Source organism: Onychostoma macrolepis, chromosome 13 (genome assembly GCF_012432095.1).
Source record: "Onychostoma macrolepis isolate SWU-2019 chromosome 13, ASM1243209v1, whole genome shotgun sequence".
Taxonomy (NCBI): Eukaryota; Metazoa; Chordata; class Actinopteri; order Cypriniformes; family Cyprinidae; genus Onychostoma; species Onychostoma macrolepis.
In genome coordinates this window covers 20,538,848-20,566,259 of record NC_081167.1, presented here as the reverse complement: position 1 = coordinate 20,566,259, position 27,412 = coordinate 20,538,848, and the positions used below count along the sequence as shown (strand labels likewise).

Sequence of the window (27,412 nt, the reverse complement as noted above, 5' to 3'; positions counted from 1 at the left end):
AAAATGCTGTTTAAATTACTTTGAGATGGAGTTTAACATGTCACTGTGCAGGAAGTGGCAGCTTTCCATAATCTATTTCATGTCTGCTACCCATAATTATAATTATTATGCCTACAAATTCGTTCAGATAGGCTATTTTTATAATTGATTGGGAATTCATTTAAATAATATTATTACCAATGATTTAGTTAAAAATGTGTACTATAAAGTGATAAGTAGAGAATTAGAACTACAAATACCATGAACGCCTTAATCAAACATCATTTCCGGGTTTTGGTTACCTAGAAACCAAGCAAACCGTTTTACTGCAGCGTACATGCATGGAACATACACCGACAATTCAAATGCCTTGAAGAAAGGATTTAATAAACATTTCATTTAAAAGAAGACAACGCTGAAAGCGAAAAAAATCATCGAGACCAAAAAAACTTTTAGCATCCCCCTAAAAAACGAGAGAAAATTGGTTCATAACGCTGGGGCAGGCTAGCAAGCTAAGCTAAAGCAAAGATGTTTATATATCTCAGTAAGAAGGTAATCGTGAAATATTGCATTATAACTGTATTACTGCTTGCAATATTATTTCTATATGAATATTTTTCTCCAATTGAACGCGGGTTTGTTTTTCAGGTTTGCCGTTAGTAATTTTCAGTTGCTTTTCTTAAAAAGGCGTTTTTAATGATAATGACAGCTGTTTCTGCGTATGCAACTTGTTTATCAGGGCTGTTGGCTTTGTTGTGTGTCCTCAGATTGCGATTCCAAACAATATCGTTTTAAAGTGTGTGTCTTGGAATAAAGACCAGGGTTTCATCGCCTGTGGAGGAGAGGATGGGCTTTTAAAAGTTCTCAAACTTGAGACTTATACAGGTGGGAACATGAACTGCCAGTATTTCTATATGGACAGACAAAATATGAATGCCAATGTGAATGGTTTACTTCTATATATTCAACATAGGACTTTGAATGAAATCAATCAATCAACCAACCGATAGTTAAGTACGTTTATTTTTCTTAGATGATGCCAAACTGAAAGGCTTGGCAGCTCCCAGCAACCTCTCTATGAATCAAACACTGGAGGGACACAGTGGTAAGAAAGACAGAGGAGATGTGTCAGCTCAGTTTGTGTTAGTGTTTGTGTGTTCTGACTCTCTGAGTTATCATTTTGCTATGCAGGTGCAGTGCAGGTTGTGACTTGGAATGAACAATACCAGAAACTGACCACCAGTGACCAGAATGGGCTCATTATTGTCTGGATGCTTTACAAAGGTACACAGTTCCTTAACACACCATATAGAAAATACTGTAATATTTAATGAATATAAAACTCCAATCTGTTCATGCACTGTTTTTATGTGTGCATGTGCAACCATGTGTGACACTTTTTTTTGTGATTTTGTGTGTCAAACAGGTTCATGGTATGAAGAAATGATTAATAACAGGAACAAATCTGTGGTGAGGAGCATGAGCTGGAATGCTGATGGTCTGAAGATCTGTATTGTGTACGAGGATGGTGCTGTGATTGTGGGCTCAGTGGATGGTGAGCACAGGACTGTTTTTATTATAATTATTTTCTTATTTTTAAATCAAAACACAACAGACAAACCCTTTTTTAATATACTGATTGGACTCATTTGTGATTTTGTGTTATTTGGGTTTCATAGTGTTGTTTAAGACTATTGGAAAGAAAATATCCAAAATACACTTAAATGCACAATACAAATGTTTTTAGTTAAATTAGACTTATATGCACTTTATTTATTCGTGTCTGTAGATTTCAATTACATTACATATCTTTAAAGGCCATTGTCTCAAAATGAGTTTTTTTCTCCTGCACTGAGCCAGAAATTTCCATTTCAGTAGCACTCACTAGATTATATTCTGAAGTTTTTAAAGAGAGGTTTGTTCATATATCATTTGTTTTTTTTAATGCAGTATTTTATTCCTAAAGACATTTATTCCTGAATTATTTTTCTGGCTGTTGACAGTATTTTTTAATTTATTTAAGGAATGATAAAAAGAGATATACAAAATCCCAAAAAATAAAATAAAAAATAAACTCGAATATGTTAACAAAATCAAACAAGAATTTTAAACCTGGCTTGTCCAATGTTAAAATTTATGTTCTGGAAATTCATACAGATTAGAACATATTTAAATAGACAATTTATAATTTGCAGATATGTACATAACAGTTAAGAAAACTTCTTATACAAAATGTGTTATTCTTAATGTAATCAATCAACTGGGGAAGTGTGGTGATTATCTATAATTTTTTTTTACCCTATTCACCTGTTGTGTTTTAAAAATGTAAAAATTATTTTATTATAATATTAAATTCTTTTATTATTTATTAAAAAGCAACAAATCCATCAAGATATAGGTGTTTGTTGTTTTATTATATAGTTTTGACTTTTTATGCTTGTACATTTGATTTGTGTGAATATAAATGTGTGTGTTTGTTTTGTGATCTCGCAGGGAACAGGATCTGGGGTAAAGAACTTAAGGGGACCCAGTTGGCACATGTGGCCTGGTCTCCAGACAGTAAGATTCTGCTGTTTGGGATGGCTAATGGTGAGATCCACATCTACGACAACCAGGGAAACTTCATTGTGAGTGCTGAGATGCTGGAAACACTCTCTGTTCATCATCGTGTCTTTAGTCAGCTACTTCTACTAGTTTTACTCCGGGGGTCCTGAGCAAGTTTTCCACTTTTATCCAGTCAGTTTGAGTAGTACTGCTATTAAAAACGCAAATTTGCTCTTATTGTGTGTGTTTATGCCCAGATGAAGATGACCATGAGTTGTTTGGCGAATGCAACAGGTGCCCTCAGTATAGCAGGTATTCACTGGTACCCCGGCACAGAGGGGTATCTGGAGCCGGACTGCCCCTGCCTAGCTGTTTGCTTCACTAACGGGCACTGCCAAGTGATGAGGCACGAGAGTGATGACAGTGAGTTTATGCATTTCTTTATCTCTCTTTGTGCATGCTAAGTGTCATACATTCTAGTGCAGATCTGAGTAAGATTGTGTGTGCAGGTCCTGTGATTATCGAGACGGGTATGTGGCATGTGGCCAGTATCCAGTGGAATCACTGTGGCAGTGTTCTAGCTATAGCAGGGTCACTCAGAAACAGCGGAGCAGAGAAAGACATGAATGTTGTTCAATTCTACACACCGTTTGGAGAGGTGCGTACTAATCACACACATGCTTCATACAGACACATTTCAAGCTCTACAAAGATAATACAGTGCCCTCCAAAAGTATTGGAACAGTAAAGACAAAATTGCTCTGTTGGCTGTGGAGTCAAGACATTTACAAATATGATTAAAAGATGAATATGAGACAAAACTACAGAATGTCACATTTTATTATTGGGTGATTCAACACATAGATGTTTTACCAGCTAAGAAGTTCAGCACTTTTAGAGTTTCATCCCTCTATCTGATGTGAGCATAAGTATTGGAACAGTTGCCTCACAGGTCTTTCTAAGTGATCAGCTGTGTCCTGTTGCATTAATTCTTCAGATATTAAAAGCAGGGAATGTGTCGGATCAGTTATATCCATTACTTTTGAATTCTGAATCTTGCATTCGATGATGACACACACAAACCAGGATGAAGATGAGGGAGCTGACTTTGAGAGAAAAGCAAGCAATTTGGATGCTAAAAGAAAAGAGGAAGTCAATTAGAGCTATAGCAAAAACAAAGGGCATGGAGAAATCAAGAGTTTGGAAACCACCAGCAACCAACTACCTGATCGGCTGAGAAAACAACAGTAGTTGATGACAGACAAATTATAAAAGCTGTGAAAATGAACCCTAAAAGACGTGTCTGTAAAATCACCAACAACTTCCAGAAAGCTGGGGTGATGCTCTGACAATTTACTGTCCTCAGGAGACTTTGACACAGAATTACAGATGCTACACAGCGAGATACAAACCTCTGACCAGCACCAAAAATAGAAAGGCAAGATTAGAGATTGCAAAAAAGCACAAAGGTGAGCCAGAAGAGTTTTGAAACTGTGTTTATGGACCGATGAGACAAAGATGAACCTTTATCGAAGTGATGGGAAAGCAAAAATGTGGAGAAAAAAAGGGAACTGCAATGATCCCAAGCATACAGCCTCATCTGTAAAGCATGGTGGAGGTGGTGTCATGGCATGGGCATGCATGGCTGCCTCTGGAACAGGCCCTCTCAACTTTACTGATGACTTAATGTATGATGACAGTAGCAGAATGAATTTGGAAGAGTACAAAACCATCTTGCCTACCAATATTCAAGAAAATGCCACCAGATTCATTGGGAAGTGCTTCATATTGCATCAGGACAATGACCCAAAACACCCTGCCAGTTCAGTCAAGAAATTTATAAGGGCAAAGAAATGGAAAGTCTTAGATTGCGCAAGTCAATCTCCAGATTTAAATCCGATTGAACATGAATTTCACCAGCTGAAGAGGAGAGTAAAGGCAGAAACTCCCCAAAACAAGCAACAATTGGAATTGGCCGCATTAAAGGCTGGGAAAAGCATTTCAAAGGATGAGACCAAGAGTCTGGTGATGTCTATGGGTCACGGACTCACTGCAGTGATTGTGCGCGAGGGATCTGCAACTAAATAGTAGCTTTTAATCTTTTATATCTGCCTTATGTTCAACAATATTTTAGTGGAAATTGTGACACCTTTTTCAGGATTGTTTGTTGACTAGGAAGATCAAAAGAACAGCATTTATTTGAGATAGAAATAAATAGACCAAAAAGATCCGCACTCATCCAAACAGCCCAAAAAGGCTTACCATTTATTACTCAGAGGTCATAAACAGTGCAAAGGTGCAACAGTGCAAAACGTTTTCGGGTATTACCCCTTCCTCAGTACCATGTGCTACCAGGCACACACCTGCGCTCGTTAAACTATGTAGCCCATTACCATAATACACTTAATATACAAACATTTTTTCAATACATACAAAAACAAGTTTTTATATACAATAAGTAAACACACTCTTTAGAGTCCCACCCCATACTCTTAAATTATTATAAATAACAATTCAAAGACAATTCTTCATTCATACCAAGAGGATGTAAACTTTTAAGATCAAAGATCCACCTACATTCCTTCTGCAGGAGTCTACGTTCCAAATTCCCCCCTCTACGAGTCTGTGTTTTGAGATAGAAATAGAAATATTTTGTAACATTATAAATGTCTTGTATCTTTTGATCAATTTAATGCATTCTTTCTGAATAAAAGTATTATTTCCTTAAAAAAAATAAAATCATTCTCACCCCAAATTTTTTAACAACAATGTTATACTGTTGATGCACTTATGTCTGATGTCATCACGTGTCTAGCACTTGCGGACTCTGAAGGTTCCGGGCAAGCAGATGACTGCTGTATCATGGGAAGGTGGAGGACTCCGAATTGGCCTAGCTGTAGATTCTTACATTTACTTTGCTAACATTCGGCCAGATTACAAGGTAATTTAGCTGCAAAATAATGGCTATAAGACACTTTTTTTTTTGGTCTCTGAAATAACATCTTACTCTGTCTCTGTAGTGGGGTTACTGCAGTAACACAGTGGTGTATGCATACACACGGCCTGATAGGCTGGAGTACAGTGTGGTGTTCTGGGACACTAAGAATAATGAGAAGTTTGTAAAATACGTCAAGAGTCTCATGGTCATCACCACCTGTGGAGATTTTTGCATTTTGGCCACCAAAGCAGACGACACACATCCACAGGTACTAAAACAGGGATCTGCTCAGCTTTTTTTTTGATGAAGAGGGATAGTGTAAGTTAGAATATTGTTTTAACAAATCAAAAGTCATATCTGTGATTTGATCAAATTCTGTTTTTTTTTTCAGGAGGACACTGACACTGAGGCTGGATCAGCTATGGTAAAGACACCTCTTATGTCCCAATGTAGTAAAAAGCTATGAAATATTTTCATATGCACTCTGATCACAGATACCAGAAAGTTACAGACAGGAGAGATTTAACAGTAATACATGACTGTAGCTGTTTTCATACACCATGAGAAACCTGATCAAATACAGATACAGAACATACAGATGTGACTGTATCATGACATTTTACAAAGTAAGAACTAAACAACTAATAGCAACTCTGAACCAGGTCTATGTTCAGTAGGACAGAGGACAGCAGAAAGACTATATTTTAATGTAGAATTGAATTACATTAAAACTGAGAAAGCTGTTTTTAAGCACCAGATGCAACCACTTTACCACAGGCATTTAATGAGCTGTCCAATCAAAACACCTCAAAGGATCGGTCTAAGAGGAGAAAGGTATTATGAACATCAGCAAAAAAAGCCTCTCAGATATTTCCGTGATGCTGTTTAGTGAAGTGTACCCATGCAGTAAAGAGATGCCTGTCTGTCCTTTGTCCACAGTATGCTCTGGTGTTGTGTAACTCCATTGGAACCCCACAGGACTCTAAATATATTGACATCGGTCAGTAAAATATTTTTCACTGTTTCTATATGTAAGGGATCATGCAGATTCAGTAGGTCATTATTGCAAAATGAACTCTAAGCAAGGGTTATGAAGACCCAGAAGCAAATAAATATATAAATGCACATTTTTGTTGAAATTATTTTATTATTTGAGCTAATGTTTCCTGGGACAACAGTCTGTTATAGAATCAAGCATTCCAGAGAGATATGTATTAGTAACAAGAGCCATACATTTTTTAGATTATTTCTCATTTTGTCATTTTTGGTTTAAATAAGGCCTTATTAGCCCTTGGCTTGAGGCTTATTTGGCATGCATGTAATTTAGAACAGTTCCTTTGATGCTTGTGTTTGTAATGATGTAACACCAACATACACAGTGTGAAAGCTGCAGTGGGAATCCCGGCTCCTTTCCTGTCACTCCCATAGGCATCCCGCTAAATTCCTCCCCTGGTTGGGAGAGCAGATCTGTTCCAGACATTCAGCCTGATCTCTGGACAGATTTCAGAGTCGGAACAGCAACACACAACAGAATCTGTAGTTACTCATAGAAAAACATATTATTAGGTGAAATCTGTCCTTGAATCCTGCTCTGAATAAAGGTTTGTGTGATTTTCAACAGTCTTTGAAATCTCACAAACCTTCAACAGATAGATTTGATGATAGATAAGCTAATGTCACCTGATTTGTTTTTTTAATAATGATGTAACTGGTTAAAGGAATTTCTCTTCCTTCACTTTCCACAAAGTGAAATTAATACATTCTAGCTGTTCTTTCACTATTTTTTTGCTCTCTGTTTGCTGCCACAGACCCCCTGTTTGTCACTATGACGAAGACTCACGTGATTGCTGCATCTAAGGAAGCGTTTTATGTTTGGCAGTATCGTGTGGCCAAGAAACTCACTGCTCTTGAAATCAACCAGGTCGCCAAGACAAGAAAGGAAGGTCGAGAGAGGTGAGGGTCAAAGGTCACCAGTGCTTAAAGAGGGATTTAAAGGAATAGTTCACCCAAAAATAAGTCATTAATTTTTCACCCTCATGTTGTTCCAAACCTGTAAGACCTTCATTCGTCTTCAGAACACAAGTTAAGATATTTTTGATGAAATCCGAGAGCTCTTTTACCATAATATTTTTATGCATTTGAATCTCAAATGCTCACAAAGGCTGCATTTATTTGATCAGAAATACAGTAAAACAGTGATATTGTGATGTATTATTGCAATTTATAATAACTCTTTTATATTTAAATATATATTTTATCCCTGTGAATTACTCTAGTCTTCACTCATATGATTCTTCAGAAATCATTCTTGTGTGCAGAATTGGTGCTCAATAAATATTTCTTATTATTATTATTAATGTTAGATTGTTTTTAACATTGATAATAATAAGAAATGTTTCTTGTGCTGCTTAATAGTGATTCATTTTTTTCCAGGAATTTTTGGTGAATAGACGTAAATATTGTTATAAAATATTGTTATATACATATAATGGCTCTATAAACATATAATTATAAATGTTTTCCACTTTTGATCAATTTAATGCATGCTTGCACAATGAATGTATTAATTTCTTACAAATTTTTCTATGCCTGCCAGTCAGCATTGTCAGTCAACAACAAATACACAAGTATTAACTGCAGTAATCATTTTATTTTAAGTATAAAAAGAGGACATGGTGATCATGTCATAATTTTAATAAAAAAGAAAATGGAATAAAATGGTACTTTTGTTTTAAGAACATATTAATTAACATTTAGATTTATTTCAGAGTGGAAATATAGCTTCTTCAAAAACTAACTGCATTTGAATTTGTTGTACATGCTTTGTCCCATGTCTCAGACTCAGTGGCTAAATGAAAGTAGCAGTTCTGTCTAATATGGGAGCTTTCATCAGATGAAGTGATGTTCCTTATTGAGGCATACAGTCTGTGGGCAGGCCTGTCTGCCTTTCTGTCTATCGGGATAGTGTGAGGGTGTGCTCGCTGACGGCAACACTTTGGAAAAGTTCTGTTCATGGCTGTGTGATGAAATTCTGCAACCCACACAGACTGGAACGGGACCCAGTGTTCTGTTTCCCTTCCACATGATAGAAATACACTAAGGCATTGCCTCTCTTGCTTATTCTTCCTCACTTTACCGGCACACTGTCTCTTTTCACTCTGTCTTACTGACTTTTTTCTCTAGGGTTTATCACATCGATGACAGTCCAAGTGGAACATCGGATGGGACTCTGAACTTTGCCAAAGCCTTCACAGTGAGTACACTCAGCACAGACACTTACCTGTGGCTCTCTCAGCCTCTCGTGAGAGGATTAGTGGGAAAAGCTGTCATAGAACACTGCTCAGCTAGTCTGCTTATAAATTATTTTCTATTTGTGCTTTGTTTTTCTTGATCCACACATCTTTGTGACATCGGTCAGTGAGATGTTTTTTTTTTTTGTTTTGTTTCAGGCCACCAGAGATCCGATCTGCTGCATTACAGCATCAGAGAGAATGCTTATAGTGGTACGTCTGATTTACACCAGGACACATTCTTTTTCATCTCAAAGTTTCTGCGTGATTGATATGTGGTTGTGATGTCCGCAGGGCCGTGAGTCTGGTACCCTACAGAGGTACAGCCTGCCCAACATCAGCCTCCTGCAGAAATATTCCCTTACCTCCAGACCGTATCAGCTGTCCCTCAATTGTAACTCCAGGTCTGATTTCTCGCTCTCCTTTTTCCTCTCAGTTCTTGTCCAATTGTATTTTTAGGCCATTTTGGCAATATCAGTGTTAGACTAATCACTCCTTTTTCCTGCTTGTATAGTGAAAGTTTGTTTTAAAATAATTTTATTTTTCTAGCCGGCTGGCTATTATAGACATTACGGGCGTGTTGACGTTTTTGGATGTAGAGACACGGGCTTCGTCAGGGGATGCAGAGGGCGGGTCCACAGCTGGAGACCCATCTAAATTCGAGCGCAAGGATGTCTGGGATATGAAATGGGCTAATGACAACCCAGATCTGTTCTCCATGATGGAGAAAACCAGAATGTATGTCTTTAGAAACCTGGACCCTGAGGTGAGACATAGAGAAAGAGTTACGTATTCATATCTGCATGTTGAGTGTTGTGGCATGAGAAAATGGGATGACTGAAAAAACACATAAATGGAAAGAAAGAAAGGGTGACAGTTTTGTCAGAGCTACTGCACTCTTAAGTATACAGGGTTCAGGAAGTGCTGCCGTTTTCAAACAAACACACATGTACACTCACATGCCAGCTTCAGTAAATCACAGAGCATATGGCCTGTAGATCAGACCACCCACTGCAGAGATTTAGCAGAGCTTTTTTCTTCATGCATAGAAAGATCCCCTATGTTTACAGGTCCGGTTCACACATTATAAGCAATATTTACACAAATATTATATATATGTACATTCATAATTAACTCATTTAAAAAATCTGTTACTTTAGTTGTTTTAATTTGCAGCAGTATTAGTGCGAGTATTCTCCTGACAAGCTCTTATTTGTGTTGCGTTTTGAACACAGGAACCAATTCAAACGTCTGGTTTCATCTGCCACTTTGAGGATCTGGAGATCAAATCTGTTCTTTTGGATGAGATTATGAGGGTTGGTTGGAATATATTGGATTGAATCAATTCGTAGTTGAATATGAATTTATTTTTAACTTGTGAATTTTAAAATTGAGATTTCCAGGGCTGAAAAATTAACAATCTTGTAATGGAAATGAACAAACTTCTAAAAAAAAAAAAAGCCTATATATATATTAGCTGTGCTCTGCTAAATTGTTATAATTTCTATAAAATTATTATAATTATAATTATTTTTAAATGTTATCTTAATTTGTCAAGTTTTGTGAACCCTGAATATAATTTTTTTTTTTTTTTATAATAATCTTTCAGGATCCAGAAGTTCCAAATAAAGATTATTTAATAAACTTTGAGATTCGCTCGCTGAGGGATAGCAGGGCACTTATTGAGAAGGTTGGAATTGAAGATGCTTCTCAGTTTATTGAGGACAATCCCCATCCGCGTCTCTGGTGAGACACACACTCATTCCACACTATAAATGGGGCAGTTTGGTTATTTATTCAAGCATACCTGCACACGGAAAGAGGAATATATGAATGAAAGCATAGGCTTAGGCAGTTAAAACATACTGTGTGGGTTTGTGTATTTGTGTATGTGTTTAGCAGGACTGTGTTTGTTATACATTTTAGAGATTTAAGAGTGTGCAACATGGCAATGTGTGCGTTTCCTGGAAGTGGAAAGTATGAGGTCCAGTTTTATAGTCTGAATGAAGTGTGAGGTACAGTTTTATGATCTGAATGATGATCCTGGCACTGGCAGGACAAGATGAAACCAGTAAGACAGCACATTTCTGGCTTCTGGAGAGCTTTGTCCTTCAGTACCTCTCTGACCATTTAAGAAAGGGAAACCTGGATAACCTGGAATAAAATAAACTGTAATGTGAACAGGTACTGTATTTTTAAATGTTATCTTATGGTTGTGTTCATTAAAAAAAAAAAAAAAAATCTAAGACAGAGATGAAAGAGAGAACGATGTAACCTGTAGTCATAAAGCATGGCGGTCTTGGAGTGGCTCTATTGATTTAGCGAACCACTGTAGTTTTAGTGGCTCTGTCAGTTCTCACAGCACGAGGAGGAATTTCAGATTGGACTCTTGCTACAGAAGCAGGGAGGTAAACCCAGCGATCTGACATACATTGACAGGACTCTTTACAATTTCATCATTTGTTGAATAATTTAGAAGTGAATCTCTCAAAACCTGTTAAGACCACATCCAGATCACATTTAACCCCATAATCTAGAAAAAATATCTATAAATTACTATATCTTGCTAAATCGTATTAATTATATTTAAGTATTTTCATATTAGTATTTGCTATGTTGTCTTCAATCTACATTTTTAAATGTAGGTTTCTTTTTTCGTTCTTTGATTTTGGGGTGAAAAGGAAATGGAGATTCACCTTTTAGTACATTATCAAGTGAGTTGCTTTTAATGCTGTCAGACGGGAATTGGAGGAGGAATCCTACAGGAATATGGTGTAAAGAAAACAAGAGCTGTGTCAGCTCTCTCTTTCAGTCTGTGTGTGTTTGCTTTTAATACGAGCGTGAGAGCTCAAAGGCTCTGTTGTTTGATTTTGCTCATCCTTAACATGCCAACATGTCAGAGGTCAAAGGTTTTCTTAGCTTTCCATGAGCGCATGAAAAGATCCCGGACAGAGTCACTTCACCATCCTTGGCCACTTTTTGTGGCTCAGTTCTCTAAAAACAGATTTAGCTATATGCAGCTGAAAGTTTATCAGTGTCATTTTGTTTATGTCCAGATTTAGGATGCTGTTTGCTCTTTGTTGAAATCATATATGATACAAATACTCCAAACAAATAATTTCATCAGAAATAATGCATCATATACTAGGTGTCATGTAATCTCAAATACAGGATTTGAGGTCTTTTGTGTGAAGTTTCAGACCTTCGGTATTTGACGGTTGAAAATTCAGTCACTTGTATCTGTGCATGCACTTCCAGGCGTCTGTTGGCAGAAGCAGCGCTGCAGAAGCTGGATCTGAAGATGGCTGAACAGGCGTTTGTGCGCTGTAGAGACTACCAGGGCATTGAATTTGTGAAGAGACTGAGCAACCTACAGAGTGAAGCCATGAAACAAGCCGAGGTAGCTGCTTACTTCAGCAGGTTTGAGGAGGCAGAGAGGATGTACCTGGACATGGACCGCAGGTACACACAGACATATGCATGCTGTCATACACAAACCTAGAGGAGATTCATATTCATATCAAGGACACTTCACTTAAAAAATAATAATGTTAAATGAATTTGATTAAATTGAGAAAAAATGTACACAAAACCTTTTAAACAATATTTTAATCTGATTTGTTCTAATTTATTTTTAATATAAACTTAATAATTCAGTTGAAATATACAGTGTTGTTGTTGTTAGCTAAAACTATTGTTTCAAGAATTTGAATGAAGCTAAAATAAAAGAATATATCAATATAAAATGAAAAGCTTCAAGAAAGCAGAAACTGAAATAAAAATCAATTGAAGATAAATAGAAATATTTAAAAACTAATAAAAATGATAAAAGCACATAACATTGCTAAAACTAAAATAAAAATAAAAAGCTAATTTAAAATGTCAAGAAATATAATAGTATATAAAATAGTTATAACACTGAAAATATAGGACTGAGCAGGATTCAAACTCACATGCACCACCGTGCAACATATATAGTGTTCGCTGTACATTCTTTGCTGGTGAAGTCTTTACTTTAATACAATATTACAAATTTACATTTCTACATTATATACTTTTTTTTTTTTTAATAAAATTTTTGGCTTTTTACCAAACAAAGCAATTCATATTTCTTCTAGCATACAACAAGGAATTACCATATTTTAATTTAATGGAGTACTAAATTAAATAAACTACATGGATGGATGATTTTTAGAGTGAAAAAAACACTCAAATCAATTTCCAAATGTGTCTCTCTTGGTTTGGATCTGTAGTTTTGTTTATGCGATTATGGCCAACATTTTAATTAACTAAATTGAAAAAGCAACAGAAATAAATTTTTTTTGAATGCTCATCTTTCATCTTTCTCCCTCTGGTCTCTAGGGATTTGGCGATAGGTTTGCGTATAAAGCTCGGTGATTGGTTCAGGGTTCTGCAGTTGTTGAAGACTGGATCAGGTGACTCTGATGATGCTCTTCTAGAGCAGGCCTATAACGCCATTGGAGACTATTTTGCAGACAGACAAAAATGGTAGGCTGTTTAAGTGTGGGTGTGCATATATGTTTATAAATATATTTATATGATTTCTGTGTGTGTGTGTTTGTGTGTATCCAAAGCCACATGGCTGAATGTCTGTTGCATAAAATCTGTTTCAGTGTCATACAATTTAGGCATAAGCCATTAAAACAAAAGGTCTTTAAGATAAGTAAATTAATTTAAGTGTGTCCAAATATTTGACTGTTTTCTTTTAATTGATAAATTGTATTGTTTGAGTTTTAACAGAGAGACTTGAAATGTGTGTGTTCCACAGGTTGAATGCAGTGCAGTATTACCTTCAGGGTCGTAATCAGGAGCGTCTGGCTGAATGTTATTATATGCTGGAGGACTATGATGGTCTGGAGAGACTTGCGAACTCCCTACCAGAAAACCATAAACTGCTACCAGTGGGTGCTTTCTCTTTTTTTTTTCTTTCTAAAGGGGTCATATGATGTTGCTAAAAAGAACATTATTTTGTGTATTTGGTGTAATGCAATGTGTTTACATGGTTCGAGGTTCAAAAAACACATTATTTTCCACATACTGTACATTATTGTTGCTCCTCTATGCTCCGCCATTCTGAAACATGCCGATTTTTACAAAGCTCATTTCGTTCTGAGAAGCGAGGTGTGCTCTGATTGGACAGCTATCCAGTGCGTTGTGATTGGCCGAATACCTCAAGCGTGTGATGGAAATGTTACGCCCCCTTACCATGTTGTGATGCCGTCTCCCGGCGCGAACAATAAATAAACAATAAACAATAAAAACAATAAAACCCATTATAAACGAGGCATTTGTTGCATTCAGTGAGGACATAATTACTGATTATAATGACCCATACGGTCTTTTTACACCATGTCTGCATTTGTGATCGTAGAAACGCCAAACAAGCACTACTCTACACTGCTCAAAACTTGCGTTTGAATTGTCGGTAGCAAATTCTTTAAATATCAAAATGTACTTACAGGCTGTGAGTCAGAAGCACCAGACTGTCCTTGCGACGTTGGAATTGCCCCAATTTATAGTGTTCACATCACAGCTATTCATAGTGTTCACATTGTAGGCTACTTTCTCTCAGGTTCAGGAAACAGTCCTCCGTAAAATGCGCTGCACACACTCTAATATTTGCGTTGTACTGTTCTGGAACAGTGTTGTAAATATAACTTAACCACTGATTTCTAGTTGTGTACTCATTTGGAAGGCCAAACAAAGTACTTTCACTTTCACAACAAAACTACAGCGAGAATAAAAGTTACACCTTCTTTCATTGCGTATACGTTTGGGTGGTGTTATGCAAATCTTCCCACACCGTGACGTAGACATGACGTAGACATGTGGGGGCGTGTTTGAATGAGCCGTTTTAGGAAGGCGTGGCAGAGTCTTAACTTTTATGAAGAATATCTCTTTGGGTTTGAGACTTTAATCTTTGCAACTTTACAGACCTTATATATGCACAAACAGCTTGTAACACTCCAAAGACAAAGGAAAACATGAAATCTCGCTTAACAGACCAAACAGTAATGTTTGGTTCAGGTTGTCTTAATGGCTTGAACTGTGCTTTATTGTGTGTGTGTAGGACATTGGTCAGATGTTTGTTACCGTGGGAATGTGTGAGCAGGCCGTCAGTGCATTTCTGAAATGTAACCAGCCCAAAGCAGCTGTGGATGCCTGTGTGCATCTAAACCAGGTGAGTGTTTATGCACAGGTTGTTGTATGGTTTTGATATGTTATGAATGTTATAGGTATAACATGTATTAATAATATATTAATTGTATGAATTATATTAATATTACAGTATATTAGGGCTGTCAGTTGATTTAAAAGTGTAATTCTGATTAATCCGTTCATTGTAGTTAAAGCATCTGGATCCTTTTTAAAGAGAAAAAATAAAGACAGAACAAAGATAAAGACAAAAAACAACAGTACTCTTTTCTAGTCTCATTTGATAGACAACTCAGAATATATATTTCTCACACCTTAACACAAAATAAAGTAATATTAAATAATATAGTAACTTTCTGAACACTTTTATGGATTCATTCATACATATATTTTATCTAAGAGGTTTATCTAAGAGCCACACGTGTACAAATGATGCTGTCCTTTACTTGCAGGTGATATATATTTTTAGTCTTTCATAAATTAATTCAACTGTACAAAGTCTGCATAAAGCTTTACATTCGTTAAACTTCTCTGGATATAATTTCTAAACAAATTATTCAATAAAAAAGGTATTTTCTCCAACACGCACTGATCTGAAAAACAACGCACACACACAGACACACACTTGTGCCGTTTCTTTTACAACATTTCTGATCAATCTTTAGAAATCACACAATGAATTAAATAATTATTATCCTTTATCTGCTTTAAAGACTTTGACAGCCCTATTTAATATACATTTCTCAAAAGACCTCTTTCTCCCTCTCTTCACTGAATACATTCTGACTCATTGCCTTTTCTTTGGCTTTTTTGGCAGTTTAGAGATAATGATGCTTCTGTCATTAGTTTAAATGAGAGGTTCAGAGAGATCACAGTGCTCATCATCAGTTCTACTCAAAGATCCAGATGCCGCTGTAACGTCATCACTCTCATCTGCTCATGAAACCTGTCTGTGATCAGTGTTTAGATGTATGCATATGACAAATATGCAACAGAAAAAAATACATTTTAATTGTATGCACATTTCAGTGGAACAAAGCTGTTGAACTTGCCAAAGACCACAGTATGAAGGAAATTGGGCCTCTGCTGTCCAAATACGCCTCACATCTGCTGGAGAAAAACAAAACTCTAGAGGCTGTAGAGCTCTACAGAAAAGCCCATCACTTCCTGGATGCCGCCAAACTCATGTTTAAGGTATGTTAGTATCAGTGTGTATGAGAAAACATTGTCAGTGGGGATGAAACCAGTGATGATGGAATTGCAAAAATGTACACTCTTCACATTTAAAGTCAGGATATTTTGTAACTATAAAATATTTTTAATGACACACTTTATTTCACCTCAGATTGCAGAAGAAGAGGCAAAAAAGAGAACGCGACCACTGCGAGTGAAGAAGTTGTATGTGCTTGCTGCCCTGCTGGTGGAGAACTTCCACACCCAGATAAAAAGTTCACAGCAAAGCAAAATCAAGGGCAAGAAATCAGAGGTACTCTAACTGTTCACACATCCTCATAAAGTACATATTCTGAACTCCTGTTACTTGTTTCCATGTGCTGGATGTAGTTTAGATTTAGTACAGGTCTAACCAAGTACAGGTTTATTATCATTTGTGATCTTTGCACAGAGCTGTGATAGTTGGTAACTCTCGGTGCTGTGGTCTGCAGCTGCAGCCTGACTCAGAGTTTGACAGCATCAGAGGGGCAGGAAATCAGTTGTGATGAAGGGCTCATTTACAGACTAGTGGTGGGTAATTTGTGTGTGTGATTTATTTCAGGCTACCAGTGCATTAGCAGGGCTGTTAGAGGAAGATGAGTCGTCTTCAGACAGCCGTATCCTGGATGATGCCTGGCGTGGAGCAGAGGCCTATCATTTCTTCCTGCTTGCGCAGAGACAGCTGTACGAAGGCAAGGTGGACGCGGCCATGAGGACAGGTAACACTTAAAACCCATGTGATAGCATATACACACTTGCTAGGAGAATATTACTACATTATTTAGTCACTCAAACTTAAATTTTAAAATGATTTTCTGTCATTTTGAGGTGCAGTCTGTTGAGGTTCACCCCAAATTATACATTTGCTGAAAATGATAATATCCAATGATAAAGTATAATGTGTGTGTGAATGCATGCATGGTATGTCTGGCCTTGTCTGCGCACATAAAGTGTTAAATCGCTTACCTGAACTGAAAAAACAAACTCAGAGTGAAGTCTTTATAGCATTCAGTCCACACATATACACTCGCAAAAAAACGTTTGCTTTCACGAAGGTCTAGACAAGATGTTTAAACCACAGATTACATCATATCCAGGACCACCTGGAAAAGAGGTGTGCATGAATGTATATGTGTGGGTTAATGTTTCTGTCTTTCAGTTAGCAGTGTTTTCATTGCATACTAATATTAAAATCTTAAAATGATCTAATTCAATCTTTTTAAGTTAGGGATGCACTAATATTAAAATCTTAAAATGATCTAATTCAATCTTTTTAAGTTAGGGATGCACTAATATTAAAATTTTTAAAATGTATATTAATTAACTGATCATTATTTTTATGTCATGACAGATAACCAATAAATGGCTATATAATTTTGGCTTAAGTTCAAATAAAACAGTAAAAACACATAGCTCAATTGTTTAAAATGCTTTAAGTGAATTTAGGCATCACAACATTATATTGTGCAGTATGAAAATTAACATTCAGTGAGCAGAAAAGGTTTTTCTTATTAAAATCTTTTGTTCTTCAAATGTGAAGAAATGCAATAAATGTTTTATTCTCTATTTCCAGCTCTCCATCTCCGTGACTATGAGGATATTATCCCTGCTGTGGAGATTTACTCTCTGCTAGCCATCTGCTCATCTGCCAACTGTGCGTTTGGTACTTGCTCACGTGCCTTTATTAAGCTGGAGTCTCTGGAAACACTGACTCCAGATCAGAGGCAGCTTTATGAAGACCTGGCCCTGGAGATCTTCACCAAACACAGCCCTCGAGACACCCGGCAAAGCCAGCGAGACAGTCTCACTGATGGGTAAGACAGGAACACAACAGCCAGATGTGCTTTACAACCTCACTGAGTGAACATCCACTGGAAACATTCTCAGGCTCTGATAACTGATAACTGAGGCGAATCCTTCGTTGCGGTTGGTATACAGAGCTGTGAGGTCACAGTGACGCAAGTGTAAAGTAGTGTGAGATGAGTGGCATCAGGGTCAGCATGCATGACGTAGGCCATATCACTGCAGTGTGCCGGGTGACTGCAAATTTCCAGACCATTCAAAATATTACATCAGCACAGTTCCTCCTGTAAACTCTAGTAAAACAGTGGGAAGATTATTGAATATACACTACCATTGAAAAGACTCTTATGCTTACCAAGACTACATTTATTTGATTAAAAATACAGTATTATTGTGAAATAATATTTCAATTGATATATATCCGCCCAGATAATTTACCATTATACCACAATATTACACCAGTAATAAGGTAACTATAACCAGCACAAAACTGAAATGTGAGTCAGTGAAATAACAGTCCCAATTATGTTTGTAAAACAGCGTAAAACTGTCTCTCTTTGTCTTTTTTTCTCTCTTTTTATTATTTCCTTTCTTTCTCAGGCCGGAGGGCAAGTTGCCCACCTGTATAGTGACAGGAAGAGTGATATCGGAGTACCAGTTCTGGTTGTGCAGTGTGTGTAAGCACTGTGCTGTGGAGCAGGAGATTACACAACACAACTTCTGTCCTCTCTGTCACTCCCCAGTGGGATAGATTTTCCCCATTTCTTTCCCAACCTCAGCTCTTGCTCCATCAAATGTCAGTCTTCTTGATGTACTGTGGGACACAAACTCTGCCTCAAGAGTAGAAGGCTTAAAAATATATGTAATTTGGATGATCAAACAAATTATCATTATATATTTATACATTTTTTTTTATATATGGCATTTTCATGTACTTATGTATATAATTACATTACTTTTACTTTATCTAAATAAAATTGAAATAAAAATGAGTTAAACATTGTTTAACTCGTCGCAAAATTAGTAATGAATCATGTGGCTAATAACTGTAAGTGTGAATTTGTGACATTTTTTAGTAAAAAATAAAAATAAAAAAAATGAAAAGGATTCAGTGTGTCCTGTTATTTTAGCATTGATTGAACAATAGAACACCAATTTGCCTTGTAATCTAAAATCAATTTTCCTATATATACAAAAAGACTTTTAAAAAAAATGTTTCCGGGCCTGTAAAGTTTTGGAAAAATAAATAAACCCAGAAAGTTTTGGAAAAACTCATGTTTCACAGTTCTATGTACAGTAGAATTATGCTTAATCAGGTCCTGAATTTCGGTGTGGGATTGCGCATATATTCCCGCAGCTTTCGACTTTAAAATGAGGGAAATTCCTGCAAAACATTTATTCAATATAGCGTGTAGGTTAGATGAGTAAATAAATTCGCACAACCAGTCATTTGAAAACAGCGCGAGTGATTCAGCTGCACCTCGTCCTCTCTTTGACCTTCTCTTCACATCGGCGCATCTAGTGCTGCTGCACGCTGCGATACAAGACTTTAGCTCGCGTTTCGGTACAGTTGACAGAATTGTCAATTGCCTAATCGGTCATTGTTGCATCATCCCAGAAATGTATTATTTGCACGTCTTTTTAAGTCTTTCGGTACTCGTGCACTCCAGAGGCGCTTTTCTGTGCGCTGCAGTCACATCCAAAGCGCGCGCTGCGAACAAACAAACAAAGCTTGTTGCGCTTAATTGGCCAAATACACACAAAATAACGTCAAAATGGTCGTCCTGGCGAGTATCCTCATAATGTCGGTTTTGTCTTAAGTTGCGAAAGAAAGTATTGGATCCGTGAAACAGGTCTCGTGACAGCAGCCTAATAAAGCTGTGCCGTCTGTCATTAATGTTAATCAAACAACAAAAGACAGAAGAAATCCCTCACTGCTCTTGACTAAATAATGTTTTGTTGAATAACTTTAATATGTTGATTTACAGTTTATTAAATTTCTGTATCCTATTTAAAACACGTTCATATTTTAGAAAATGTAGTTAATATTTGCATGATTAATGATTTATCTTATCCACCCGCGACCCACCCGCAAATAATCAAAATGCAATATTTTATCACCCGACCCACCCGACCCGCGGATGTAACCGCCATCCGCGCATCACTACAAGGTAGTATCTGTCTGTCATATGTCACGCAATGCTGCCCTCTACAGTTCCTCTAGAGTAGGCTACTGATGCTTCTGGCAGAATGGATTATGACGCTTGTTGCATCATATGCTTGATACATTTATAGTGTTTTCGCTGAGCATATGTGACGGAATTGTTCTTTATTGGACAAGATTCGTTTTTTTCCTTTACATTTTTCTTTTTTAGGGTGACCACATTATTATTTTTTTTAAACATACTTTAAAGCAGGGGTGCCCAACCCTGTTCCTGGAGATCTACCTTCCTGCAGAGTTCAGCTCTAACCCCGATCAAACACAACTGAACCAACTAATTAGGATCTGAAGGAGCACTTGATAATTACAGACAGGTGTGTTTGATCAGGGTTGGAACTGAACTCTGCAGGAAGGTAGATCTCCGGGAACAGAGTTGGGCACCCCTGCTTTAAAGAGTAAGATTTAAACGGCGTACTCTCGACGGCCTCTAGAGGGCATCATCTGTCAATTCCTCTCTGCACGTGCGACAGGTGCTGCGCCAGGGAGAAATACTTTCACTGAAGAAAGTGAACGTGTTGACAAACCACTCGCTTTTTACACTATATAATAACTTCTCACTCCTTAAAGTAACTGCAGTAGCCTACGTCGATGCTGATATTCGCCCGTCCTGATACAATTTATTAAAATTACACACTTGATGCTCATAAAAGCAGCGACGATTCTTTCCCCTTAAACTTTTAAGTATATGTCTTTTCTTTTCTTTTCTTTTCTTTTCACAAAATCCATCCGACCTCTGCTGTCTTCCTCAGCAGTAACTCAAGGGATCTTTAATCTCAGTCTTTTATTAATTTTCTAATCCTTTAACTGGCCTTCACGGGTGGTCTCTAGCCCTGATTTCACCTCTCTGTCCTCCGATTATTTTTCACTCAATCATTGTTCCTCCGTGGAGCATGTGGAGGCGCGTCCTGTAACGCAAAGCGCAAGCGCGTTTCAGTTGCCACGGGCCAGTGACGCACGGACGCGCAGCTGCCCCGAGGCACCGCGAGTGCGTTAGCGGCACACTGTGTGCCAAGTGTCCCACCCGACACAGTCTGCTACGGGACATGGGGCAAACACTGCGAACGAGCGCACACCGGACTCGACTCTACCAAGGAAGGCGCTGGAAGATGGCAGTATCCACACCGAACGTCTTTGCAGTGCACTGATGCCGTCAGAAAATAAATGAGAACAGGTAAACTGTGACATTTGCTTCTGTGTAGTTTGGGTTACGCAGTGTTGCTTTTGAACTTAACTTCGGTGCTGTCTTTGAAGCTGGAGTTCCATCAGGCAGAGCGCGCGGACTTACACCTTGCAGAAACTTAAACATGTCATATAGAAATTTGATGTTGCTCCCAAATTTAACAGTTTGGTGTTTTGAGGTCTAGTGGTAATGTCGTTTTTCTGTAGTTACTTTTGTCGCTATCAAATCTCATTTACGTTTTATGTATTGCAAATTGAATTATTAGCCTACACACACACACACACACACACACACACACACGTCTGAAAGTCTGAAGCGTATTGAAAATCTGGAGTTGAAAATCTTGATTTAAAGCTTGAAATAAGTAAATTATATGACGTTTAAGAAGAAATATTTAAGTTTTTGCACAATTTATAGGTCACTAATCGAATAAGTAAATTTGTGATGTTCATAATGTCACTATGTACAGACAGTTTCCTTTAAATTACAAGATGCTCTTTGGATTTTTCTCAAATTATGCTGGAGAATGTGATCATCGGGTTTTACACAAACTTGTTGAGTTCATGCTGCTGCCATTAAAGCAAAAGAGGGACAAACCAAATACTTTCTGAAAATCAAACACATATGCTGACTTTGTTATAATATTTAATATTTTTTTAATGCAAAACAATTCTTCATTTTCAATTCAACCTCTCACTTGATGTTGAAGATAGTTCTTCTTCCTTTTTTTACTTATTTAATATTAAAAAAAGCAAACTACAATTATTTTCACTAGTGGTCTCAGACTTTTAGACCCCATTGTAAATGTTTCATCATCTCAGAATAAAAATATAAATTTTTCAAACTTTATAAAAGCACTGCATAATCAGAACTGTCAAGTGCTGAATGTCCTGAAATCTTGACATGACTTTGTGCCCTGCTGCAGTAATGCTGAGAAAGAAAGTTAGAGTTCGTGTTAAAATGCTCATAATGATCACTGAGGTTTTGTTTACGAGACTGTACAAAATCAATATCCATTAGCAGCTATAAAGGCTGATTTGGGCTCCAGAATGCTTTTATCCCATCACAGTTGTTACAGTTAGAAGCAGTATATAATAGATTAGCTGCCTGTCTTTCTGTCTGCGTATTTAAATCTGATTAAGTTTTTGTCTTGCAGTTGAGTATGGTACAGTGAATTATGGCAAGGAGTACTGAAAAAAAAGAAAAAAAGATTACATATTTTTGATGAGCAGGAATTTATGTTGTTTCGATAGCAACAGGTCAGCACTAATCAGGCTTTTCTTTTCCTCCGTTATAGGCATGCAGCCATAGCTGCGTCTCTCCAAAACTGCTTAGCCCAATAGTCCCACTTACTCCTTCATGTTCTGGCATCCATCATGGTGTATGGGCAGGTCCTGCACCGCCAAGGCCCCGAGGAGAGCTTCATCAACCTCAACGTCGGTGGCTTTAAGCAGCAAGTGGAACGAGTAGTCCTCCAACGCTTCCCCCACACGCGACTGGCCCAACTTCTTTACTGCAGCTCAGAGGCTGCTATTCTCCAGCTTTGCGATGACTATGCAGCAGCCGAACAAGAGTATTATTTTGACCGAAATCCAAGTTTTTTCCGCTACGTGCTCAATTTCTATCATACCGGAAAGATCCATTTGATGGAAGAGTTGTGTGTGTTTAGCTTCAGCCAGGAGTTGGAATACTGGGGCATCAAGGAGCTTCACCTGGACGCTTGCTGCAGCAACAGATTTCAAGAACAGAAAGAGTACGCAGGAGATCACGACTGGGGAAACGATGATGATCTGCAGAACCAGCTGCAGGACAGCTTAGATTCATCTATGGAGGAACTGTCAGCGTTTGACAAAGACCTGGAAAAGTTTGAGGGCACCTGGTGCTCCGAGAGGCGTAAGGAACTCTGGCTGCGACTGGAAAACCCGGGATACTCATGCTCAGCGAAAATAATAGCCGTGTTTTCGCTGAGTGTGGTACTGATGAGTATCATAGCCATGTGCGTTCATAGTATGCCTGAGTTCCACCAGGTGGACATTAATGACAAAGAAGTGGAGGACCCAGTGTTGGCTGGGTTTGAGACCTTTTGCGTCCTCTGGTTTTCTATCGAGTTCGTCCTACGATTAGCTGTCACACCATGTTTGCGCAAATTCCTAAGCAATGTGCTAAACATAATTGATTTCGCCTCTATTGTTCCATTTTACGCCACATTGGCATTCGAAACCATGGATGCTGAGGAAAGCGAGGAGCTTGAGAATGTAGGAAGGGTTGTGCAAATCCTGCGCCTCATGCGTATCTTTCGCATCCTCAAACTGGCACGGCATTCAGTTGGACTGCGTTCGCTTGGGGCGACACTCCGTCACAGCTACCACGAGGTCGGACTCCTCATCCTCTTCCTTGCCGTGGGAATTTCCATTTTCTCAGTGCTCATCTATTTTGTGGAGAGGGAGGACGAAGAGTCGGAACTGCAGACCATACCGGTGGGCTGGTGGTGGGCGACGATCAGCATGACCACGGTGGGATACGGCGACACGTATCCCATCACGCTGGCCGGGAAACTCATCGCCACCTTGTGCATCATTTGCGGCCTGCTTGTAGTTGCGCTTCCCATCTCCATCATCTTCAACAAGTTCTCCAAGTACTACCAGAGACAGAAAGCCCTGGTGGAGTCCGACCAGCTCCAACCAGAGGATGAAAAACTGCCAAATCTCAGCATGCCTTTTCTTTACATAGGAGACCTCTATGGACAAAAGATGACTTCTCTGGTGCGCAGCACGTCCTCTAAGAGTAGCGCAGGGAGCGAGGGAGACGTCACTGATGCTTCCAGCATTCAGGATGTTGAAATTGTCTGCCCTACTGGGATGCCACAGGCTGACAAAGCAACATAAATCAGGGTTCCTCAAAGCTGGTCTTGGAGGGCCACTACTCTGCAGAGTTTAGGTCAAACCTTGATCAAACTCACTTGCCTGTGATTTTCTAGGGATCTTGAAGACCTTGATGAGGTGCGTTTGATTAGGGTTGAAGCTAAACTATGCAGGGCTTTGGACCTCCAGGGCAAGATTTGAGGATACCAGACATGAATGCTAATATGCACAACCTCAAAAGAATAAACTTCCTTGCTTAGATTGCAGCACATGTTTAGGGAAACACTTACAGGACCCTAAGACTCAAGGCTCTTGTTTCTTACTGAGCAACTCCTGGACCTTCAGTCAAAAGCACTTTTTCTCTTTAGTTCTCAGGGTGAAAATATCTCAAGCTTTCCATTATTTATGGATCAGAACCTGTTATGGACACTAATCTATACAACAGGCTAGTAGTAACATCGATGCTCTATACCCAATTAACAGCACTGATTGACAGGTGTTTTTTTTAATTCTTTGGACAAGCTGTTCATTTAATTGCAAGCCTTTCTGCAGTGCCTGTGGGAAAAGAACTATGCTTAAATGTTTTATAGGCAATGACAGCATCTAAAATGCTGGACTTCAGATGGCATGTTGGTGTACACCATCCTCCCTAATGTGTCCATCAGAGAGGGAAGGATGGAAAGAGTGCATGCATATTTTAACAAGAGAGAGGAGAGGCCACAAGAGAAAGGAGAGAAGAAAGCAGGAAAGAGATGGTACAGTTGAATAAAGTGTTGATGTACAGTAGATTTAAGTCTCTGCTCTTTGTTCTGAAATCACTGCATGGGTCTGTAGAGAGATGAAGGAAAATTGTTATCTACAAATCCCCATGTCGTTTGAAACTCATATTCTGTTATTTTGATAAGATACAGCTCTTTTCAATACAATGCAGTTTATAGTATAAACTATAAAAACGCCTTGCTCCATAAAGGGCTTAAACGCAAGTAAATAAACAAAGAAAGAAAGAGTAGTTGAGTTGTGCACTATTCTCTAAATTTTCTGAATCTGTACTGTGTCAGCAGGCTAAAATTATTGTTATTATTTTTTGAAAGTCTTTCCTTCCAGTGGACTATTAATTTGAGAAGCATAATTGACGTCAGCATGATTTGTATACAAGTTCATTGGAAGTTCAGTTCACTGACTCAACAATTCTGAAAAGACCTGCATGAATTTTTTTTTTCAAAATATCTTTTTTTTTTTTTTTCCATAGAAGAAAGTCATTCATGCGGCCTTCAAATGACACGAATAAAAGTCAGTAAAATATAATGTTTTAAGTGAACTTTCGCTTACATCTTTTACATTTACTTTACAGTAAGCTCGTCCCACCTTCTCATGAGTAATGCATTATTGCATTAGTGTATTATCAATAATGCCTTCTTGAGCATCAGGTTCAGCTATCCTCTGTCCTCTGCACGGAGGGAACACATTCTCTATCCATCTTGCTGTCTCTCTCATTTTTTTTGAAGTGACTGTATTAGCAGGAAGCGAGGTCCAAATGTTAGGGCTGTCTGCCACAGGGGATGTATTACTGCTGAAACGGCATCCGTTTGGCAAGTGGCTTTAACTTGGATGGATCGGTCTCTGTTTGAGACGTGCCCATTGATCAATATGTCACACTTGTGTGCTCAAGTGTTTAGGGGCAGACGTGAATGTCTCATGAGTTACACGAATGGTGCAACTGACCGTTTCAACTTCAGCAAACTCAGAGATTTGGTCAAGTTTCAAGGGGAACGTGACTGGAAATAGAAAAATGTCCTTCATTACACTTCTCATACACACTCTTACATTTATACTGGGGATTTAGCGATTTTGCAGAGTGCTTGAAAAATACAGAGTGAAATGTGTTTATTGTTTGTTAGTATATAGGAAAAGGTTTCAAGAAATAATTTCCTTTTAGAAATTGATTACATGCCGTGTACTGTGGCAGGGTGACTCCTGTCCCTCCTCCAAGCCAGAAATATGAGGCCACCACAAAGAGTCACATTTCTTGTTCAAACCATTGGTTTGGACAACTCACACAAACCTGAGCATGTTGTTTGCAAAAATATATATGCAATCACAGCACTGTTCCTCTGACGTTATCTTTGTTCTGTTCTGTTACAATATGAGCTGGTGGTTTAGGATGTGGGTTTTCACTCAAGAGAAAGCTAAACCCACAAACCAGCGAGTTCCCACATCTCTATGGATATGGCACTTAAACCTGAAGTTCTTCAGAAGTGAGGTGTGCAATTTCTGCATCACTACTGGCACCAAACACAATTGCAAAAAGAAATTCTCTAGACTCCCCTTTTTCAGTTATATATTTATTTTGGATATTTGGTTTTTGTCTTGTGCCAGAAATACAGTACTGTTCAAAAGTTTGGGATGAGTTAGATTTTTTAAAATTAATTCATTTTTTTTATTCAGCAAAGATTAATTAAATTGATTAAAAGTGACATTAAAAACATTTATAATATTACAAAAGATTTCAAATAAATTTATTTCAAACAAATGTTCTTCAGAACTTAAAAGAATCCAGAAAAAATATATATAATGCCACAAAAATATTAAGCAGCATTTAAAATAAAAATAAATGTTTCTGGAATGATTTCTGAAAGATCATGTTAAACTTGAGAGTAGACTGGAGTAATGACTGATGAAAATTCAGCTTTGCCATCACAGGGATAAATTACATATTAAAATTTAAAAGTGCATTAAAAAAAAAAAAAATGCAGCCTTGATGAGAACAAGAAACATTAAAAAATCTTACTGACCCTAAACTTTTGAACATGTAAATTCACATCTTGTCAGTATTTTAGTCAATTTTAATCTGCATTTAAATTTAGTTTGATGAAAACAGTCGTAAGCAGGACTATGACATGATTAGATTATTTAAAAAAATAATATTTTTTTCCTACACTTTTCTTTACTGTTAATACAATAATCTAGCAGTGTTATTTTCTCCTTGACATTTTCATTGAGTATGTTTTAGTTCAAAATTGTTATATATCATCATGAAGTTTTTCCTTCATGAAAACCTAGTGTCAATGAACATTTTTGTCAGTAATTTATTTGACAAGGTTAACACACCAAAGTGCCTCTGCTCAAACAGACCGCAGAAATTACACATTTTACCATTAGCTGCTTTTGTTGATGGCTGGTCATAAAATGTATTTGTTTGCTCGGGTG

At 37.7% G+C, this 27,412-nt stretch overlaps 2 protein-coding genes across 3 annotated transcripts; both read left to right on the top strand.

The window, feature by feature from the left end:
* Positions 1-287: 287 nt before the first annotated feature.
* On the top strand, positions 288-19,050 carry wdr35 (WD repeat domain 35). 2 transcript variants are annotated; one of them, XM_058796668.1, is made up of 29 exons: positions 288-531; positions 747-864; positions 1,013-1,084; positions 1,171-1,263; positions 1,406-1,534; positions 2,473-2,606; positions 2,781-2,946; positions 3,033-3,181; positions 5,339-5,464; positions 5,544-5,729; positions 5,853-5,885; positions 6,239-6,295; positions 6,401-6,461; positions 7,270-7,414; positions 8,645-8,714; positions 8,911-8,964; positions 9,046-9,155; positions 9,301-9,517; positions 9,987-10,067; positions 10,361-10,497; positions 12,010-12,213; positions 13,114-13,260; positions 13,541-13,673; positions 14,843-14,953; positions 15,958-16,122; positions 16,274-16,414; positions 16,703-16,859; positions 17,714-17,954; positions 18,544-19,050. In XM_058796668.1, exons 1-29 carry the CDS (start codon positions 508-510, stop codon positions 18,692-18,694), a joined length of 3,612 nt encoding a protein of 1,203 aa, XP_058652651.1. In that variant the 5' UTR covers positions 288-507; the 3' UTR covers positions 18,695-19,050. The 2 variants fall into 2 exon arrangements, with proteins under 2 accessions (XP_058652651.1, XP_058652652.1); XM_058796669.1 differs by lacking the exon at positions 6,239-6,295.
* Positions 19,051-20,604: 1,554 nt separating this feature from the next.
* kcns3a (potassium voltage-gated channel, delayed-rectifier, subfamily S, member 3a) lies at positions 20,605-25,172 on the top strand. Its single transcript, XM_058796173.1, has 2 exons — positions 20,605-21,335; positions 22,642-25,172. The coding sequence occupies exon 2, from the start codon at positions 22,721-22,723 to the stop codon at positions 24,227-24,229; it is 1,509 nt and encodes a 502-aa protein (XP_058652156.1). The 5' UTR covers positions 20,605-21,335; positions 22,642-22,720; the 3' UTR covers positions 24,230-25,172.
* Positions 25,173-27,412: the final 2,240 nt, after the last annotated feature.

Coding starts and splice junctions, on each gene's coding strand:
- wdr35 (XM_058796668.1), top strand. CDS start 508: ATGTTTATATATCTCAGTAAGAAG. Junction 2,607..2,780: donor ACAACCAGGGAAACTTCATT/GTGAGTGCTGAG, acceptor GTTTATGCCCAG/ATGAAGATGACCATGAGTTG. Junction 9,518..9,986: donor TTAGAAACCTGGACCCTGAG/GTGAGACATAGA, acceptor TTTTGAACACAG/GAACCAATTCAAACGTCTGG.
- kcns3a (XM_058796173.1), top strand. CDS start 22,721: ATGGTGTATGGGCAGGTCCTGCACCGCCAAGGCCCCGAGGAGAGCTTC.